This window comes from Equus quagga, chromosome 11 (assembly GCF_021613505.1).
Source record: "Equus quagga isolate Etosha38 chromosome 11, UCLA_HA_Equagga_1.0, whole genome shotgun sequence".
Classification (NCBI taxonomy): Eukaryota; Metazoa; Chordata; class Mammalia; order Perissodactyla; family Equidae; genus Equus; species Equus quagga.
In genome coordinates, this window is record NC_060277.1 from 33,077,532 (window position 1) to 33,099,515 (window position 21,984).

A 21,984-nucleotide genomic window follows, 5' to 3' on the forward strand; every position below is an offset into this window, starting at 1 on the left:
GGATTTCAGAGAAAGTTGGTACCAGAATGGCCATTTCCTCCTACCCAGTTCTTACAGCCCCATCACATTTTTTTGTCCTACTCGTTCTCTCTCCTTCTATGTCAATTAGGATGCTTTTGTCTACGGGTATCAGAAATGGCAACTGAAAGCTGTTTAAACAATAAAGGGACTTATTATTTCCACCTAACAAGAAGTCCAGAGGCAGGTGCCCAAGAGCCGGTTAATTCAGTGGTTCCACCATATTGTCACCATGAACCACTTTTTTTCCTGTCCTTCAGTTCTGTCATCCTCAGCCTGATCTCCTTGTTCTCATAATCGTAACACACCTGCCGCACCACGTTAATCACATACAGCAGTTTCTCAACCTTGTCACTATTGGCATTTGGAGCTGGATAATTCATTGTTAGGGGGAGCTATGCTGTGTGCATTGTAGGATGTTTGGAAACGTCTCTGGCTTTGATGCGACAGATGCCCTTAGCACCTTCCCTACAGTTGTGACAAGCAAAAATGTCTCCAGACATTGCCAAATGTTCTGTGGAGGGCAAAATCACCCCCAGTTAACAACCCCTGACTTACGGACGCAACAATCAGCAGGAGCAGAAGAGAGACTGTTTTTCTTTCCTCCAAATGCTTCAGTTTAAGACCAAGGAGGACTTTGCCCAGAAGCTCTCAGTGGACTTTGCCTCTGTTGCTTGGCCAGAACTGTCACATGCCCATGCCTAAATCAACCACACACGAGGCAAATTTGAACCAGTACTGCCCCTAGACTCAGTTAAGTGAGACGCTACTCCAGCTCACGCCTCAGGGGCCCCATAAGTTGGAGTATATATATTTACAGTAAACTTTTTATTTCAAAACAATTTAAACTTACAGAGAAGTTGCAAAGATGGTAGAGAAAGTTCCTGTATATCCTTCACCCAGTTCTCCCTAGTATTAGTATCTTATATAGCTATGGTACGTTTGTCAAAATTAAGAGGTTAATATTGGTATACTACTATTAACTGAATTCCACACTTTATTTGGGCTTCATCAGTTTTTCCCACTAATGTCCTTTTCCTGTTCCAGGATCCCACCCAGGACACCACATTACATTTAGTCATCAAGACTCCTTAGCTCTCTCTGGTCTGTAACAGTTTCTCAGTCTTTCCCTGTTTTTGATAAGCTTGACCATTTTGAAGAGTACTGTTCAGGTGTTCTGTAGAATATCCCTCAATTTGGGTTTGTCTGATGTTTTTTCTCATGACTAGTTATGGGGTTATGGGCCTTTGGAGGAAGACCACATAGGTAAAATGTTCTTCTCATCACATCATGTCGGAAATCTATCAACATGACTTATCGCTGTTATCACTGTTATTAAGCTTGATCACTTAGTTAAGGTAATGTTTGCCGGGTGTCTCCCCTATAAAGTTTCTATTTTTCCCTTCCCATAATCCCTTCTTTGGAAGCAAGCCACTAAGTTCAGCCCAAACTCAAAGGGAGAGGGATTACTTTCCATCTTATGGAGGGGAGGAATATTTACATGTATTATTTGGAATTCTTCAGTAAGGAAGATTTATCTCTTTTCACCCATTTATTTACTAAATCATATAGTTGCTTCAGTATGGATTCAGATATTTTATTATTTGGGTTATAACACTACATTATTTTGTTGTGTTGTTGTTCACATTGTTCCAGCTCAGGCCATTGGGGTCTCTTTCAGGTTGACTCCTGTGGGCTTTAGACATATTCCCATTCTTCTGTTTTTTGAGCACTTCCTTTCTTCCTTACTGGTAGCATGAGTCAGGATAATCTTGTATTTTCCCTGCCTCGTCTTAGAATTAGCCATTTCTCCAAAGATCCTGGGTTCCTTTTATTGGAGAATGATATTTGGAAACCAAGATTTGAGTGTGAGTGTGCTCATGGCAATTGGGGTGCTATTGCTTCTATTACTAATATATGTGTAGAAACATATCTATAATTATTTCTATATCTATCTGTGTATATATATTAACCCAGTTAATTCTGTAATCTCTGACTCTAACCTATTACCATAGAGTTCATTCTATCTTTCCTTCCTTGATTATTTGTACCTTCTTTCTCTAACAATGAGAAACTGGCTCCCATTATTTACCATCTATTCACTTATTTGCTCAACCTCAGCACAAATGTAAAGCAGTTTCAGAATTGTTAATCTATACTCCTCTAAGAAACAAATTTACAAACCAGAGTATAATTTTCATATACAGTTCTTTTTGTCTTTAGTCTTACAATTTCCAGTGGAGTGCATTTTTTAATCTGAATGTTTATACAGAAAGAGATTCCACAAAAAATCTTGCCCAAGATCCCACACTCTAGTAGTGGCCCTGTTCTATCCCACTAACCCCATTACCATTGTAATGTCCGTATCTTTCTCCTTGCTCATAAATAAAGCACACAGGGGCCGGCCCGGTGGCACAGTGGTTAAGTGCACATGTTTCACTTCTCAGCAGCCCGGGGTTTGCCACTTCGTATCCCGGGTGCGGACATGGCACCACTTGGCAAAAGCCATACTGTGGTAGGCGTCCCACATATAAAGTAGAGGAAGATGGGCATGGATGTTAGCTCAGGGCCAGTCTTCCTCAGCAAAAAGAGGAGGATTGACAGTAGTTAGCTCAGGGCTAATCGTCCTCAAAAACAAAACAAAACAAAACAAAACAAGCACACAGGCGTATAAATACATGTATATGTGTATTTGTTCTACAGAAGACATTTGGTCTAGGGGTAGACTTTGAGAAATAGAATGTTTTAGAAGTACCCCAAGTAACTTTAAAGTATAATCAAGGGTAAGGATCACCACTCCAAGCCAATCATAGTAATTCTAATCAGTGCTGCCACTACTACACAGAGCCCCAGAAAAATATTTTTTGTATCTGACTTCTATCTATATAAGAAAATAAGCAAAATAAAAGAAATAAGTAGATGATGAAGCAAAGTGGAAGTGAAGCTGAAAGTTCATCATGTAGAGAAAAGCTGAAGAGCATGCCAACTAAAGTTACAATGAGCTGATACTATGAAGTAGATACAGAATGGGGAGATAGTATGGGCCAATTGGGAACAGAGAAAACACACAGACAGAAGTGGGCCTCAATTCTGGACAGTTTTCTAATTAAAATTCTAGTGTCAATGCACGTTTCTTTTTACAGTGAAGCGTAAATTTGTGGAAGTAACTTTAGCAACCGAAAGAGTCTAATTAAAATACACATATGTGAAATAAGAATAAATAAAAAGAAGGAAGGGAATTTGCCAATGTTCCAAAGATAAAAGATGTAATGGAATAAGTTAGGAGAGCATAGCCAAATGGTGAGATCTGTTTTGAGTTTTGATTTGAAGAGAAAAGTATATTAAAGTCAGATTTCAATCATTTGGGAAGACCACTGAGACAGATGGACTTCCGCAGGGTCTGGGGATCTGGCCTTTACTCCTGCAGACTCAGAAACCTGACCTGCCAGCTTACCAAGTCTAGATCATCTCTTACGTGCAGGCACACATAAATCAAGCACACAGAAACTAATATATTGAAAAACTAATATAAATTTACTGATTTATAAGGATAACAACAATTGCCAAATTGACCAGATACTTTTGTTCAATGCTCAGAGAACTATATTTCTACAGGAAAATCAGTGGAAAGCCAAATTATTATTGGAAGATTGCTTGGTAAGCGTATAATTAGATCAGTTAGAGTTAGTGCTATCAAGCTATAATACTCTGATGCATCTAATTCTATTCTAAGAACATGCCTGCTGTAGAGGCTAGATACTTAAGTCTGTGGGCCAGAGCCACTGAAAAAGCTGAAAGCACTGTGGAACTCAGAATAATGCCTCCCCCTCAAAGATGTTCACATCCTCTTTACATGGCAAAGAGGAATTAAGCTTGCAGATGGAATGAAGGTTGCTAATCAGTTGAATTTAAAATAAAGAGAGTACCCTAGCTAATCCAGATGGGCCCAATGTAGTAATCACAAGGGTAGTTTAAATGTGGAAAAGGGAGGCAGAAGAGTCAGCGTCAGAGTGATGCTCTGTGAGAGTTAATTGGTTATTGCTGGCTTTGAAAATGAAAAGGAGCCATGAGCTAAGGAATGTGGGCAACCTCCAGAAGTTGGCAAAGGCCAAAAAAACCCAGATTCTCCTCTAAAGCCTTTTGAGGGGCCAGCCCCATGGCCAAGTGGTTAAAATTCCGCATGCTCTGCTTTGGCGACCTTGGTTCACAGGTTCGGATCCCAGGCGAGGACCTACTCCACTCATCAGCCATGCTGTGGCAGCTTTCCACGTACAAAGTAGAGGAAGACTGGCACAGATGTTAGCTCAGGGCTAATTTTCCTCAAGCAAAAAAAAAAAAAAAAAAAGAAGAAGAGGATTGGCAATGGATGTTAGCTTAGGATGAATCCTTGTCGCCAAAAAAAATAAAATAAAGCCTTTAGAGCGGAACACAGTCCTGCGGACACCTTGATTTTAGCCCAGTGAGACCCACCAATTTAGGCCTTCTGATCTCTGGAACTGTAAGATAATGAGCTTGTGTTGTTTTAAGCCACTAGGTTTATGGCAATTTGTTATAGCAGCAATATGGAACTCATACAGACACCGTGACAAATTTGATCTTTCTGATCTCCTTTTATATAGTCCATAAATTTCCCTTCCTTAAATACCTTCTTTTTTTAAGTAAAATAATAGAATAACTTGGTGTCAACTTTTTGTTATAATCACAATCCAGACAGGATTCCCCAGCTGGATCACCTTGATTGAACTTATTTGGACATTTTATGTTCTGGGGAATCTTTCTGGAAATGGGCCATTTCTTGGTCCTGGGAGTCTTCCAACAATAAGAATACTGGGCTCCGGCTCTAAGATTTCTTACGGATACATTGTGTTCTCTCAAAGGCCATTCCAGACTAACTGAAACCAGAAAGTGAATTCCGGAATCCCGCAAACTGTTTGGGGATTCCAAACCCAGGAGTGTACAGGGCAGAACAAATGCCTCATGGCATAAGTAAACCAGCACATTGTAAATCAACGTATTGGATTATTGTTCCCTATGGAGGACAAATGCATTCAAGTGTCAAGGGCTAGTGTTAAGTGATAGTGTACATCTTTCTTTGTATCAAGATAGCACTATTTTCCTTATCTCTCAGAACAGACTTGTTTATAGTCCAGATTGTAGCATCTAAACTTTTTTTGGAGGGGGGGAAGATTAGCCCTGAGCTAACTGCTGCCAATCCTCCTGTTTTTGCTGAGGAAGACTGGCCCTGAGCTAACATTCATGCCCATCTTCCTCTACTTTATATGTGGGATGCCTGCCACAGCATGGCGAGCCAAGTCTGCACCTGGGATCCAAACCGGCAAATCCTGGGCCGCCAAAGTAGCACATGCACACTTAACCGCTGTGCCACCGGGCCAGCCCCTAAACTTGTTTTAAATAATAAAAGCAGAAAGCAAAAAAAAGTATAAGGTAAGAGTTACTGAGCTCTTACTGTGTACCAAGCAGTATTCTAATTTCATTTAAGGTTCATTTAAACCTCACCAGAACACTATAACTTAGGGAGTATGATTATTCTCCTTTTACAGATGAAGAAACTGAGGTTCAGAGTGGCTAAGGAGTTTGACCAACGTTACTGTTATAGACTGAACCTATGTACTTCCTCCAAATTCATATGTTGAAGCCCTAATCTCCATTGTGATGGAATGTGGAGGTGGGGCCTTTGGGAATTAATTAGTTTCAGATGAGGTCATGAAGGTGGGGCCCCCATACTGGGATAAGTGTCCTTATTCTCTCTCTCTTCCATGTGAGGACTCAGCTGGAAGGTGGCCATCTGCAAGCCAAGAAGATAGTTCTTATTAGGAGCAGCATCTGCTGGCACCTAGATGTTGGACTTCCCAGCCTCCAGAACTGTGAGAAATAAATGTCTATTGTTTAAGCCACCCAGGTTATGGTATTCTGTTACAGTAATCTGAGCTGATTAAGACAGTTATGTAAGTGAGCATAAGTGAGGCCATCTTGTTATGCTAAATGGCCCCAGCCCCTCCTCTATGTGACTACTGCTACTCTGCATACACTCTAAAAAAAATTCCCATGCTCTCCTGATTTATGGCCTCTGCTTATGTATGTACTCCCCGATAGATAAGTGAAAACTTTGTTCTATGAGTTTCTCTCCAGGAAGAGACGGACCACAAATGGGAAACACATCTACAAGGTATCCATCACGGGGGACAGAAGAATGGAACAATGTGATGCCTGGAGCCCGTCACTCCTGGAGACCAACATCCCTGGACTCCCTCCTTACTGCCCATTTTCCTGATATAACTGCCTCAAGATTCTGTAATTTTTGAATAAGAATTTGTGAGATATTAGTCATCCATCTTCCGATTAGCCAGTTAATCTAATTAAACTTCCTTTCTCGATCTCTAATTCGTTGTGATTACCTGGCTTACTTCTCGGCGAGCAGAGCAAGCTCATTCCTCGGTATCAGTTACACAACTGTAAGTGGTAGAGCTATTACTTGAACCCGATTAGTCTAGTTTAGAGACTGAGTTCTTAACTAGTATGTTTTACTGTAAGTTAGAGGTTTAGCCATCTTCAACAAGTACAGGTATCCACTGATTAAAATAAAGGGAGGCACAGTGAATGACTAGATAGAGGAGAAGACTTTTTTACAATAAAGACTATTGGCACCAAAGCAAATTACAATAACAATTTAATCAAAAGTGAGAAGATCTCCAATAATAGTGTTTGGGAGGAAAAACTTCAATTACAAACCTGGGATAATGTCTTTACAGTAGTTTAGTCATTATAGTTTTATTGAAACTACATAGTTGGGTGAAGAGTGCACTGGGAATCAGAAGTGGATTCCAGCTGCTCTTGCCACTAACTAGCTAAATAAGCTTGATAGAACCACTAAACTTTGCCCTCTAGTTTCTGAGAAATAGTATTCATGCAGCCGGAGAAAGCATTGTAAGAAAAAAGATCAATGCTTTCTTGTCACCGGAGAATCAACATTAGCATCAGGAATTTATTGAAAAATAGGTAAAGAAAAAATTAGAAGAGACAAGATTGACTGATTTCAGTAAATTTAAACTATGCGAGCAGTGAGGACTGAGAAATAATACGCCTAATATTATAAAGAAAAGTTCAAAAAACTATCATCAAAAAGAAGCAAATCTACATGGCTTATCATCTTTTGCATCCAGGTAAGCTGGGATATCTAGGCATTTTAACAACTTTTTAAAATTACTCTGTTCCACCAGAGGTATCCTTAACCAAAGTTCATTCTGGTTCAAATCAATTCAATTCAACCTACATTAATAGGGTACCCTCAGAGATGATTTACCCTGAAACTAATGAAGCCTAAGCTCAGGCCCCTGACTTGCATGGCCACTGGAAGCACTGGGAGCTGCTGGGTATTTGGAGTTCTGGGTGGGAAGCAGAAACCAGGTTGCAGACAGGAAGCATTTCTATGAAGCATTTCTGGTAAATTGCCTAAAAGAGCTCACAGAAAAAAGGGACCTAAATCTTCAAGGATCTAATAATTTTTTTGTGATTTCTTTTTGCATTCTAAATAATTCTCAATCCAATTTTGTGTCCATAATGTTACAGTCTTTTTCTTTAAGTACCCCTCCCACTTCAATTATATGGTTCAGGTTCAAATACCCTATCTGCTGTGCCTAACACATGTTGTGCCCTGAACTAATGGAGTTACAAAGATGAAGGGACTCACAGTTTTGTGGGAAGAAGAGTGCAGAATTAGGTATGAAACACAATGCCAGTCTCGTGGTAGAAACAAAGTGTAATACGAGCACAAACAACAAAACATTTAATGACACTAATTTGTTATCTTCTGGATGGTGTCAGGCTGACAAAAAACCACTGAGATGAAGAAATTCTGAACCTCTGTTAAGTAGCCTGTGGCCTCGTGTTTCTTAAGCTACTGTCTTTCAAACTTTTTTGACTGTGATCTGCAGAGTAGAGACAGTAGTATTTGTCAAGTATGCTACGTGGTTCCTACATTTCTCAGCCTCCCTCGCAGTTAAGTTAGAGGCATGTGCCTGTTCTGGTCAGTGGGTCCTGAGAGGAAGTGACTGTGTTCTTTCTGGTCCAAGTCTCTTAACACTGAGTAAGAGCCAACAAGAGTCCTCTGCACTCTCTCTAAAAAGATTTTAAGCCTGGAGGCAAAGAACGAAGACGGAGTAGTTGAAACATGGAAACATACTAGATCCTTGAAGATCTGGAGGACAAGCACCAAGGAGAGCAGTCTAATTCACATCAGACTTTATGGGACTTTTTGGGAGTGATATGTGACATAGAATACTTTTACGTTAAGATACCGAGATTCATTTCACATCTTGACCTAGTATATGTATGCATATACAACTAAATAAAATTTTTAAATAATACCCTTGCTATTCCTGACATACCTGATATTTTATTTCATTTAGGAAAATGCTTATCATACTCAGTTTCACCACACTCTAATTGGTCTCCACCCACAGTGTGAAAAATACGGTCTTAAGCTACTTCAGAACACTGATATCCTATGAACAACTTTCAACTGAGTCCAATTACTTAGAAAAATAATTAGAAGTTTTACAATAAATGCAATGTCACAATGATAACAGAAAGAGGAAATACAGATTATTTCACGTCGTAAAATTAAACTATTCCATTTTGGCTGTATGTTCCTATTTAGTACATTTACGCGAACATATACGTGTGTGTATGTATACACATACATATACACGTAATAAAGAAAATGTTTCTAGCTGTTTTGCAAAACTGATGGTTCTCTGGCATTAAAAGAAAACCCTGCTGCTCTAAAAGTTTATGCTTCACTCCAAAAGAATCCCATTCAGAACGTATTCCGTTGGTGCCGGTAGGTTTTGGTAGGTCCTTGAGGCCAAAATAATCTTTATTTTTCTTTCCAATTGCAGGAGAAAGAACTGAAGTCAGAAAACCTTGTACTTTAATTCAATGCCATAGTACTGCTGTGGAGGCCTGAAAGATGGAATAACAAAACCACGAATAAAGCTGCTTCTCCCATTTCATCCCCACTCCACGAGACAGTCCTGCCCACAGGGGCCCGAAGCGGGCGGGCTCTAGGCCGCCATCTGCGCGTAGCTCTCGCGAGAGCCTCCCGACCGCGGCGAGTTTTCGGGAGCACCAGTTTTCGTCTCCTAGCTCAGTGCGCCCACAAGCTGTCTCCGCCCCTCCGGCTTCCTTTCCTACCGCGGGAGGCGGGGAGGGCGCGGGGAGGGCGGAACTTTTCTCCGTAGGAACGGGTTTACGCAGTAGAGTGTTGCCGGCCGGCGTCAAGGAGAATACGGTGCCATCCTCTTCCTCTTACCGTCGCCGCGGCGGAGCGGAGCCGAGCAGATCAGATCGAGGAGCGCGGTTACCGGGCGTGCTGGGTCTATGGTCGCTCCGCGGGCCACTCCGCCGGCTGGTGCTTTTTTATCAGGGCAGGCTGTGTTCCATGGCAGGGAACTTTTGGCAGAGCTCCCATTAGTAAGTGTGATCTTCCGTCTTCTCGCCCGGGGCTGGCTCTTTGCGGGGCGGTGAGGACGGGGCCTGCGACTCCCCTTGGCCTGGATCCCGGCCCCTGTCCGAGCGCCGCGGCGTCTCTCGGGAGGCGGCGGCGGCCGGAAGCGGGATGCGCTTTTCTCTGGCAGTTTCCCTCTCAGCCCCCCTGGCCGAGTTTATGGGGGAAGGATCCGTGAGCGGGAAGGGTCAGGGCAGAGGGCTCCGTCTGCGAGGAAGGAAGGTTCGGGAGTTTAACTTCGGATTAGCTAGGCCTGGAGGGGGGTGGAGGGATGGGATGGGCACAGGTATGGGAAGGGTGCCACAGCTCCGGACTGTGAGGCTGGCTCTTCGGGACAGTTGTGGTTCTCTTTTGCCTGGGGTCTCGTCTGGATCGGCGTCGTAGTCCTTTGTCATTCACCCTGTATGTTGAGTGGATTTGATGTTATTCCGAGGAGAGGAGGGAGTCAGGCTTGTTTCTGCTCACTGACCGCTGTCTGCCACTACCTTATGCCTAGATGGGGTTTTATGTTGGTAAGGTATAGGGCAGGTGCTCTCCGAGTGTATCCATTTTGTTAGTCTCTGCCTTATGTTTTATCTTAAAAGAGTATTTTCCGGTGACTTTGCCGATTTCTTGAACGTTTTTCATGAATAAGCTTTTGTTTTTGTCAGTGACCATGGAAGAGCTAGAGTGATATTAAAAACATTTTCCCCTAAATATATTTGTTTAAGCAAGCACTAGTTGAACTTTGCCTAGGCTTTCCACTGGACAGGTGAAAGATGAACAATCCGATGAAGATGATACTTTAGTGTAAATAATTTTCAGTGAGAGCATTAGTAGCTAACTTAAATTTTGGTTCTGTGAAGATGAATTTCTGTTCATCTTTTTTGTAGCCCGTTGCACGAAAAAAAAAACCCAGTGGGCTTGGAAACCTATTTTTAGAAAAGCAGGTTTGCCTTTTACTATAAAGTGATTCTGTGGAGAGGAAATGCTATGGAAGCTTTCTGGTGATATTTTTGTTTTACACTGTGTTCACTCTGAAATATTTGCTCAGGCAAGATTAAAATACACTTTAGGTAGTGGATAAGAGATATGCTGATAAACTTTGAAAGAAGCTGAGAGAATTAACAGGTAGCTAGCTGTTCATTGTCAGAAGTTATAGCTGTTTTCAACTTTGTAAAAGAAAAATCCTGCCCGCCTTTTGATAAGCGTTCTCATTATGCTTTCATTTACTACAGGCTTAATGAAAAGGCTTATCAAAAGGGAGGCAGGATCCACTTTATAAAAACAATGGTTTTTTCACTTTTCTAGTATAAAGTTATTATAATACTAAATGTTTTTTTTGAAACTCGCCTTGCCACCCAATTCAAATAGTCCTGGAGGTAGGGACCACTTTGCCCCACTCAGATCCCTTGAGGATCATGGAATCCATGCTCTGTCAAAGGTAACAAGTATGAAAGACATGACAATCAATTCTGGAAAAGCAAAACAAAAAGATTATGAAAGATATTGTTTTAAGTGATTTTGGTGAAAGGAGAAAATTGACATGAAACATGCTGTATTTCATGGCTTTAAGTTGCACATTTTAACATTTCTGAAGTCAGTGTGGCAATTTTTTTCTTAGTAGCACATGAAATGAATCCTACAATCAGTGTGATCTTATACTTGAAATGCAGTATTTGTGTCTTCTTGGTTTATGCTCCATACTACATGAAATTTATCTTTTTAAAAGCATAAAATGACTGTAGAGATGAAATTAATAATAATTCTGGAACAGAGTGAATCACAATATTTTCCAGATAAAGTTGAAGTAGAACACAACGCATTCTTTGACCATGATGGAGTAAAACTAGAAGGGCGTTGGTTGAGTGAATTAATGAACAGGTAACAAAAATAAAAACTACGAAACCAATTCTGGATGCTTTATTGTATCAAAGAGGTAACTGAAAATACAGTTATATAATATCTAGGAAATAACATAACGAGGTCAGTATATATCCATATCTATGGAATTGTAGCCAAAGCCAAATTTATAAGAAAATTAACATCTTAAATAAATGAGAAAGAATAAAAATAAATCAAATATTCTACTTGAATATTAAAAAGGAAACAGTGAAATAACCCTAAGAAAAACAGAAAGAGCGACAATAAAATAACACTGATATTAATGTATTAAAAGGAAAAAAATAGAAGTTATAAAGAGCTGATTCTTTGGAGGGGAAAAGCAGACAGTAGATGAAACTACTGCTAGTTGAATCAAGGTAAAAAAGAGTGATACAAAAATACAAAATTTGGAATGAGAAAAGTAAATAAACCCAGATGTACCTTTGGGTTATTTCCATGGTAATAAATTTGAAAGCCAGAACAAATTAAGAAAGTTACCGTAGAGCTACTCCTTAAAAAATGCTCTAAGCCTATGTTATTTCATGGGTAAATTTTTTCCCCACTTTCCAAGCGAATCTACTATTTAAATTGTTCCAGTTCACACAGAGGGAAAGAAAGCTTTCCAGTTCGCTTTATGAAGCCATGATAAAGCTGATAAAATCTAGCGCAGGTAGCACTAAAAACAGTCTTGCTTTTGAATATTGATGCAAACATCATAAAGTATTACCAAATGGAGTCCAGCATTATATTAAAAGTATAAAAAATGATGGTAGTTTTATTGTAGAAGTATAGTCAATATTGGGAAATCTATTAATAAACAATGAAGACACCAAAAAGACATCTAATAAAATTCAACATCTGTTGACTAAAGCTCTTACTAAAACAGAAATAGGATACTTCCTTGACATAATAAAAACAAATCAAAGCATCAACAAGAAGTATTTGCTGGTGAAACATTAGGAAAATTAGGGTGCCTCTTTAACATTGTTCTGACTATGCTGCTCAGTGCAATTGATAGGAGAATGAGACATAAAAAGAATGACAAAATTATCAATATGTGGAGATTAAATTAACTAGAAAATTCAGTTAATTGAAAAATTAGTAGAGGTAATAAAGGTTTAAAAAGGTGACCAGTTACAAAATGTAGAAATAGAAAGCTTTCTTTTAAATGATTGATAGAAAAATATAATTTACAATTGCAATAGGAAATAATACTCAAGAATAAACTTAAGAAATGTATGGAAACTAATGGAAGAAAATTTTAAATTCTGTAGTGGAAGATAGACTTTAATAAATGAAGTTTGAATTCTGGTATTGTAAAGGTAGTATTTCTTCCTATATTGATCTTTAAATTTTTTTTTTCTTTTTTGTTTGAGAAAGATTGTCCCTGAGCTAACATCTGTGCCAGTCTTCCTCTATTTTGTATGTGAGTCTCTGCCACAACATGGTTTGACTAGTGGTGTAGCTCCCCGCCCGAGATATGAACCTGCAAACCTGGGCTGCTGAAGTCGAGTTTGCTGGTCTTAACCACTACACCATGGGGCTGGCCCCTGATCTTTAAATTTAATGCAATCCCAACAAAATTTTGAATGGATTTCTTGTTTTGGGACTTGACGTAATGATTCTAAAGTTTAGGTCTTAGAATAATAATTGTAACAGAAGAGCCAGAAATTTTCTGAAGAATAGTAGCAAGTGGGTATTTTCCATACCAGATTTTAATTACTTAATTTTATATGTTTTAAAATGTCATGGCATAGGAATAAGAAAAAAAGTTAAATTATAAAGAAGATCCAAATATAATGATAGAATTATCCATCAGGAAATACTTGGGCAACATTTGGATAACCATTTGACAAAAAATTTAGCTGGATCCCTGCTTTACATCCTGTACCAAAATAAGTTGCAGATGGATCAAATTGAAAAAACAAAGCTTGAAGCGTAGGTATTAGAAAACAAGGGGATGGTTTTTTTTTTATCATTTTGTGTCAGGGAAGGCCTTCCCATGTGTGACAAGCATAAAATCAAAGTAAAATATGCGTAGATTTGAGTAAATAAGTGATTCAGATTTCTGTATTACAAATTAAATATTGAGAGATCATGCTAAACTTGGGAAATGTTTGCAGTATATTTGACAGAGAAATGATTTATAATCCATAGATACAAATTTTAGATCAGAAGAATCTCTTAATCATTAAAAGATGACCATCCCATTAGAAAAATGGTCATATTAGAATTATAGTGTACTAAAGAAGAACTGTATTTGGCCAATGAAGGCATGGAAAAATGTTTAACCTCAGAATTAAAAACACAATAGAAACACACACAGATACTACTTTGCCTTTAAGTTGTAAAGTATATAAAAGATTGGCAGTAACCCATAAAGTTAAATATTTTAAGATAGATTCATGTACTGTTAATAGGAATGGAAAGTGGTTTGACTTTTATGGAAGACAAACTGACAGTGTATATCAAAGTTATCAGCAAAACTGATCCATCAGTTCCACTTCTAGGAAATTATTCCAAATATGTTATTACTCAAATATACAAGAATGAATGCAAAAATATTCATTAAAGCATTACTTGTAATGGTGAAAAAATGATAACCTACATGCCTCTCAGTAGGGTTTAACAAATAAATAATGATCCATTCATAATGCTGTGCAGCAATTTAAAAAGATGCTGAATAAAAAGTTTGTTGACATAAAAAGACTTCCAGTACATACTGAGTGACAAAAGCATGGCGCAGAATAGTTTTTTGGGGTCATGTCAATTTCATATCTCTGGTTAAAAATAGACGAGACTAGGTAGGAGGAGGAGGCAGTGTTAGAAATTCTGAAACAGCTTTTAACATGATTGGAATTTATGAAGTAGGGAAATAAATGCTCCAGTTATGAACAACTGGGAAAAGATATGCTTCATCAAATCTAAGGTACCATCAATTTGTGCCAAATAATTTCACTGTTATTTTATATATAACCAAGAAAGAGTAAACATACTGTCAACTAAATTGCTAAGGCAGGCCTCCCCCCACCCCGCCCCCATGGCAGAGTGCTTAAGTTCCCTTATTCTGCTTCGGTGGCCCAGAGTTTTGCTGGTTCGGATCCTGGGCACAGACATAGCACTGCTCGTCAGGCCATGCAAAGGTGGTGTCCCACATAGCACAACCAGAGGCACTCACAACTAGAATATACAACTATGTACTGGGGGACTTTGGAGAGAAGAAGGAAAAAAAGGATTGGCAACAATTGTTAAATTTTTTTAAAAAATTATTTTATTGAGGTCACATCGATCTAGGCTGTTCTGATAAGGTAATCTTTTCTTTGGGATCTGCTAAGAATTTTGTGACGCAAGGAAAGGAATAAAAATAGTAATACTAAAACCCCGAGGGTATATCAAAGCAAGCACAGAAAAACAATTACAGAAATAAGAAAGGCATTAAACCCATGATATTGATGCTTTAGAGTAGATTTAAGTGAAACTGTAGAAGTAAGTTCTGTAATTTTTGTTTTATATGTTTATAAATTAAGGTTTTGAAGTGTTGAAAGGGATCATTCAAATATATAAATGGAGTTAGTTTAAATTGTTTAAAACGATATGGTTAATAAATTTGTAGTCAATGTTTAAAGGCCCCAAGAAAAATTGGTTTTCAGTTTTGGGTATTAGATTCATGAGCTTCATAAATTGAACATTAAACAAATAAAAAAATTATTTTATTGAGGTCACATTGATTTATAACATTGTAAATTTCAGGTGTACATTATTATATTTCAGCCTTTATATAGACTGCATCATGTTCACTACCAAAAGTCTAGTTTCCATCCATCACCATACACATGTGCCCCTTTCCCTGGCTGCCCCCCACCCCGCTGTTCCCCACCCCCCTTTCCCTCTGGTAACCACCAATCAGTTCTCTGTAAGATGCATCATGATATTAGAGTCTTAGAATCAATGAAATATAGTATACACTAGTAAGTGAGAAAGGGAGAGACTGAGAAGGAAGAGAAAAGATTACAGCAGAATCTTTTTCAGCGCATATTTACATTTGTTAGTGAGATCAGTCCCTGTCAGAGTTTCATGAAATGTGAAAAATACTGTCTTTCAGGGTTACTTGTAATTTTTACTTTTGAGGATGTTAATCTGTTCAATCTTAGGATGTTTTCTGTTACTTTGTTAGTTGATTTTCTATAGCATGTCTTAAAATCTTTGCTTCTTCTAGTTTGCAATGGATTTTGGATAAACAAGATCTGTTAAAGGAACGCCAAAAGGACTTAAAGTTTCTCTCAGAAGAAGAATATTGGAAATTACAAATATTTTTTACAAATGGTAAACCTTTTTTTTAATTGAAATGTTATGGTTGCTTACCTCTGAATTAAAAATTTTTTGTACTGATTTGTGATGAACTCTTTTAGTCCCTACTTAATATTTTCACTTACACATGTATTCTTTTTACAACTTATATCATTTATCTTTCTGTTTTAGTGATCTAAATAAAATATTTGGTGAATCTTATGTCAGAGACACTCAAGGCAACTTTAAAGCGTTAATTATCTCCTCAAGCCTTTGTAATGCATTATTAAACCCAGTTTAAGATCGGTTAAAGCAAAGGCTTTGAGGAAAAATGATTCTTTGGGTTGACATCCTGCATTGGTCAGTCCTGTCTTACAGGTTTGCTTTGGAGGAAAGGGGATTTAGAGTCAGCAGATCCTTGCTGTGCCACATGGAGCTTTGTCACATGATCTTTCTAACCCTCGGTTCACTCTTCTGCAGTCCTGCTTCTCTCTTGCTTTGAGGATTCCTATGGATTTTTAAAATAAACTTTATAAAGCAATAATTATAACAAGTTTGATAGGTGTCTGATATTTTCTTTTTATTCTTACTCATTCTAAAGATAGTATGAAAAGCATTGAAAATACTTATAAGATACAGGGGAAATACCTATCATTCAGCCTCCTTAATGCAAGAATAATTTTTGCTATAGGGCAATTTCTCTTTGTTGTTGTTTATGTGAACCTATATATTTTTTAACAAATTTGCAAATTCTCTTACTGGACCACTGTGATCCAAGTAGAGCTTTACAGCATGTGTAAGTTTTTCTCTTTGTTAAAAATGAATATAGTCATGATTTAACCACATGGAAGTTATTGTTGAGTGTTAATATTATAATGATACCAGAAGATATATTTAAAAACTTTATTATTTTCCTTTTAGTTATCCAAGCATTAGGTGAACATCTTAAATTAAGACAACAAGTTATTGCCACTGCTACAGTCTATTTCAAGAGATTCTATGCCAGGTAGGGCTGTTTTATTTTGGGACTATGTTATACCTGTTTGAAATTCTTACCTGATGTTGATGAATTTTAGTATAAATGAATCATGTGTTTGCCATAGTTATCATGTTTTGTTCCATGTGTTTCTATATGAATGACATTTACCTTTGTTTTATCATATTTTAGATATTCTCTGAAAAGTATAGATCCTGTATTAATGGCTCCTACATGTGTGTTTTTGGCATCCAAAGTGGAGGTATGAAATAATTTTCTGTTCTTCATCAAAGTATAGTCAATGCACATTGGTTAATCTGCCCCAGTTTTGACATTACCTGTGTAAAAATAATAACAGATGATGATTTGTGCAAAATATTGAAATTTATACAAAATCAAATATATGCATATCTTTATTTTATATATTCATTTAGCAAACACTTATCTAGCACTTATTGAGTACCAAGAGCTATTCTTAGTCCTTTTACAAGAAGAACTGACTTAATCCTCATAACAAACTATGGGATATACAGTAGGAACATTCTTTTTTTTTTTTGCTGGGAAAGATTTACCCTGAGCTAACATCTGTTGCTAATCTTCCTCTCTCTTTTTTTTTCCCTCCCCAAAGCCCCAGTACATAGTTGTATATTCTAGTTGTAAGTCCTTCTAGTTCTTATATGTGAACCGCAGGCACAGCATGGCTACTGACAAACAAGTGGTATGATTCCATACCTGGGAACCGAACCCTGGCCACCAAAGCAGAGCACGCCAAACTAAGCGCTAGGCTATCAGGGCTGGCTCAGTATTCACATTTTATAAAGGAGGAAACTAAGGCACAGAGAAATTAAGAAACTTGCCTAAGATCATAGAGCTGGTAAGTGGCAGAGCCAGTATTTGAACCCCAGGTCTAACTTCTAATCCCATGTTCTCAACTGCTTTGCTCTGCTGCTTCTAAGACGTTTATTGTTTGGTACTAAGTAGTCTTCTATAAGTACCATGGCTTGTCTACTATAACCTGAGAATGTCGCTCTTCTCCTCCATATGGTTTCTATGTCCTGTTGTCGTCCCTCCCTGCCTCCTGATGATTGGCTTTCCTACCAAGCCGTAGGGAAAGCAAGGGGGAAGGCAGGGATTAGGGCTGGCTATGGCTACATAGGTTCTGAAAAGAACTATTTTGGGTAGTGAGGGAAGAAAAATTAGGTGAGGGAGAGAGAAGAGAGATGGGAACTTGCAGCTGAGACCAAATCTCTCCTAAGCTTATTTACCTTTTCAGTATTTTTGAGAGAGCTCAGTTAAAATTCAGACAATTATAGCAGATGCTGGCTGGTTTCCATAACTAATCAATGTAATCTTTAGTGTTATGAAACCTTTATGTTATGTTTCAATTTTTGGATGATGTCTTTAGAATAGTAATTATATTCTTGAATATTGAACATATTCTTAACCTAGTAAGTTTACATTCCATTTGTTACATGTTTTGATACAGTTTTGTTTTAGCCGTTGTTTAGGATTATCCACGACATCTTTCCCAACTATTACCTAAAACGAGAGTTGACTGTAGTAGAATAATATTAAGAAAAGCTTTCTAGAGGTTTAAGGTTTTCTAATTTTAAGTGGTAGTTTAAGGAGGCAGATCCAGCTCTGTCGTTGTTGTTAAGTTCTTTAATGGAAGAGAAAGTGTTTATAAAGGGCCTATATATTGGAGTGGGTTTTCCCAAATATTATCATGTAATTTTATGTATCTTAAGCACAACCAGTATGGGAAACCAAAACAAAATCTTTGTAGTCTTCTACTCTTGATATTAACTTGGGCTTTTAATTTGTCTTGTTTGTTAAATGTCTTTTGTTATATGATTTACTGAGTAGAACCCTGTTTTGTAATTTACTGAGTGAAAGTTTTCACTTTAAGAATTTTGGATAGGGGCCGACCTGGTCGCGCATCGGTTAAGTTCGCATGTTCTGCTTTGGTGACCCAGGGTTCACTGGTTCGGATCCCTGGTGTGGACATGGCACCACTCAGCAAGCCATGTTGTGGTAGGCATCCCACATATAAAGTAGAGGAAGATGGGCACGGATGTTAGCTCAGGGCCAGTCTTCCTCAGCAAAAAGAGGAGGATTAGCAGCAGATGTTAGCTCAGGGCTAATCTTTCTCAAAAAAAAAGAATTTTGGATAAAGAATTATTCCTGGGAAAAAAGTGTATTCTTTCATATTTAGTTATAGCATTATTTATTTTTATCTCTAACTATGACCAACTCTTTCTGTGTTTGTCCAGTTGTGTGGGAATTGTATAGAAATGGCATGTAAGATGTCTCAGGCGTTTAATTTTTAGTTTCAGTTATTATGGTTTGAGGTTTAAATATAAATATATATACACATATACTTGCCCCCCACAAACAGGATAGGGATGTAGGTTGAAGGTATTTGAATATACTAGATTTACTTTAGTTTCTTTTGTTGGATAAGGAACCAGTTCTTGATTTTTCTGTTTTAAAATGGCATGAAGGTTTTAGGAATTGTATGAGGTTAATCAAATTAAATGCGACAGTACATGCACATCACCTGATAAATTTTAGTTGTCTTTATAATGATGGTATATTAAGTTCGAAGAGGAAATGGGAACAGACATTGGAAGTCTTATACTGTATCATTTTGTCTCTCTGTTCTGAAAAGAATACTAATTTAAATGGTCTTTTGAGTTCTTTTGGTGATATTAAAGTTTATCTTCTTCAATGATTCAATTGTTTTATTACTAAATGGCATGGCGTACCTGTTTGTCAGTCCAGATTCAACTGAATAGGAAGCATACTTAATATTTATTCTTGCAAGTAAGTATAGAATCTAAAAATCTTCTTGGAAACTAATTTGAGTACAGAAAACTGGCACTGTTCCTTTAGGGCTTGGTTTCTAATTTGGTATCTTTTGATATTAAATTATAAAATTATTTAGACATTTGTCTTAAATTGTAGTAATTTTAGGGACAGGTAATGTATTTAGAGATTTCAGTACTTCATACCTCAAGTAGGTGGAGATGGACAGACTATAAACATGGGGGGAACATAGGAAATACTCTGTTTTGAATAGACCTCAGATCCCCTTAGGTTCGTTGGGGTAATACGTACCTGATCGCATCTACTTTTCTTTCTCTAGGAATTTGGAGTAGTCTCAAATACAAGATTGATTTCTGCTGCTACTTCTGTATGTAAGTGCAAAAAAGTATATCCTGCTTTAAGGTTGTACTTCTAAAGAAAGCTCCATAGGACATAGATGTTTTTCAGTTTTTGAGACCTCTGAGACATTAGCTGGGTTTATTAAATCTCCTGAGGACACCTTTATGGCTAGTGTATTATGGCGAAAAATAAAGTTAAAATAAAAAATTTTTTTAAACCACTGAAAGTATTATCTCTAAGGCATGGTTTTTAATGTTGAAAATGGATAGTAACTGTTGATCCAAAAACAACTCAGAGACTCTTAATTTTATAATAAGGGTAAAGAAAAAAATTCATTTCCGTATTTTATTAGAATTTATTGCTTCCCAATGGCTAGACATTGTGTCATTCTTGAGGGTGGAGTAAGCTGTTTCTTTAGCAACTGTAATGTATGTCTGATGGGAATTATGTATTTTCCCTCAATACTGAAAAACACGGTGTAGAAAAAAATGCTGACTAGTTAGTAGAGCTGATTCTTAGCCCCAGTTCTGTCTTTAAGCAGCACTTTCATAACCTTGAGCAAGTTGCTTTACCTTTTGGCCCTAGTTCTTTATCTGAAAAATGGAGTTTAGCTGCCTGTGAGTCATGACATTAAAGGAAATAACATTGTAAAGTAACAGTTATAAAATACCGTACACAGGTATTAACATTATGCTGTGCTCCATCTTCATAGGTTAAGCAAAAAGCCATCAGCTAACAGAAGATAATTCAGATTAATTTTTTTACTTCTGTGATTTTACACAGAAGAGACGTTTTAAGTCTGTAAGCATGACTGATTTTCATATTTTGGGATCATTTCCCTTTCTGAGAAGAGTGTAATAATCTAATTCAATCTTTTCCATGTCATATCTTACTCTTTTAAGGATAGAAGAGTAGTAATCAGTTTTGCCATGGACTTTAATATACCAAATGTATCACATTAGTAAAGTATTGAATTGCCCTCTGAAAAAACGAATTCTTAAAAAATTGAAAAAAGACTGGAAGGAAATCTACCAGAACTTTAGCAGTGCTCATCTCTGAGTAGTAGGTTGTAGGTGCCCTGTTTTCTTCTTACGTTAGTCTGTTTTCCAAATTTTTTAGAAGGTGTGTATTTTTAAATGTAAAATAGGGGGCCGGCTCTGTGGCCAAGTGGTTAAGTTCGCATGCTTTGCTTTGGAGGCCCAGGGTTTCACCAGTTCGGATCCTGGTCGCAGACAGGGCACCGCTCATCAGGCCGTGTTGAGGTGGCATCCCACATCCCACAACTAGAAGGACCCACAACTAAAAAAATATACAACTATATATTGGGGGGATTTGGGGAGAAAAAAGCAGAAAAAAAAAGTATTGGCAACAGTTGTTAGCTCAGCTACCAATCTTTAAAAAAAAAATGTAAAATAACCTATTACTAAGGTTTGTTTATTTATATCTTTCATGCAGAGGTTTAAAGTTATTTCATAAATTGTATAGTGTATTATATAGGCCCAGACAGCTTAGGTTTCAGATTTCAGCTCCAGTGCTTCCTATGTTGAGCAAAATATAACCTCTATGACTCAGTTTCCTCATCTGCAAGATGAGGCTATTAATAATATATGTCACAAGGCAGTTGTGAGGATCAAATGAGTTAAAATTGATAAAGCTCTTACAACAGTGTTTGCTCAGTGTGTTAGTTTGCTAGGGCTGCTGTGACAAAATGCCAGAGACTGGGTCGTTTAAACAACAGAAATTAATTTTCTCAGTTTTGGAAGCTGGAAGTCCAAGATCAAGGTGTCAGCAAATTAGTTTCTCCTGAATCCTCTCTCCCTGGCTTGCAGATGGTTGCCTTCATGCTCTATCCTCACATGGCCCCTTCCCTATACGTGGATACCCCTAGTGTCTCTTCCCCTTATAAGGACACCTGTCCTATAGAATTAGGGCCCTACCCTTATGACCTCGTTTAATCTTAATTACTTCTTTAAAGGCCCTGGTTCTAAATACAGTAACATTGTGGGTTAGGGCTTTAGCATATGAATTAGCCCGGGGGGGGGGGGGGGGGTGGGGGGACACACACACGTTTCAGTCCATAATATTCTAAATTTTAGTGGCAGCTATCATCATCATCAACAACAGCATCATTATCACTGGAGAACAC

At 37.8% G+C, this 21,984-nt stretch overlaps 1 protein-coding gene across 3 annotated transcripts in view; it reads left to right on the forward strand.

Moving 5' to 3' along the window:
* The first annotated feature begins 9,279 nt into the window (after nt 1-9,279).
* CCNC (cyclin C) overlaps nt 9,280-21,984 on the forward strand; it is a 31,696-nt gene continuing 18,991 nt past the window's right edge. Inside the window, exons 1-5 of one of the 3 annotated variants that reach the window (XM_046675517.1) lie at nt 9,280-9,510; nt 15,624-15,730; nt 16,616-16,700; nt 16,863-16,932; nt 19,819-19,870. In XM_046675517.1, the coding sequence (XP_046531473.1) occupies nt 9,479-9,510; nt 15,624-15,730; nt 16,616-16,700; nt 16,863-16,932; nt 19,819-19,870 (346 nt within the window). In that variant the 5' untranslated portion in view covers nt 9,280-9,478. The remainder of the gene's footprint in view (nt 9,511-15,623; nt 15,731-16,615; nt 16,701-16,862; nt 16,933-19,818; nt 19,871-21,984) is intronic. The other 2 variants (XM_046675516.1, XM_046675515.1) reach the window with 2 other exon arrangements.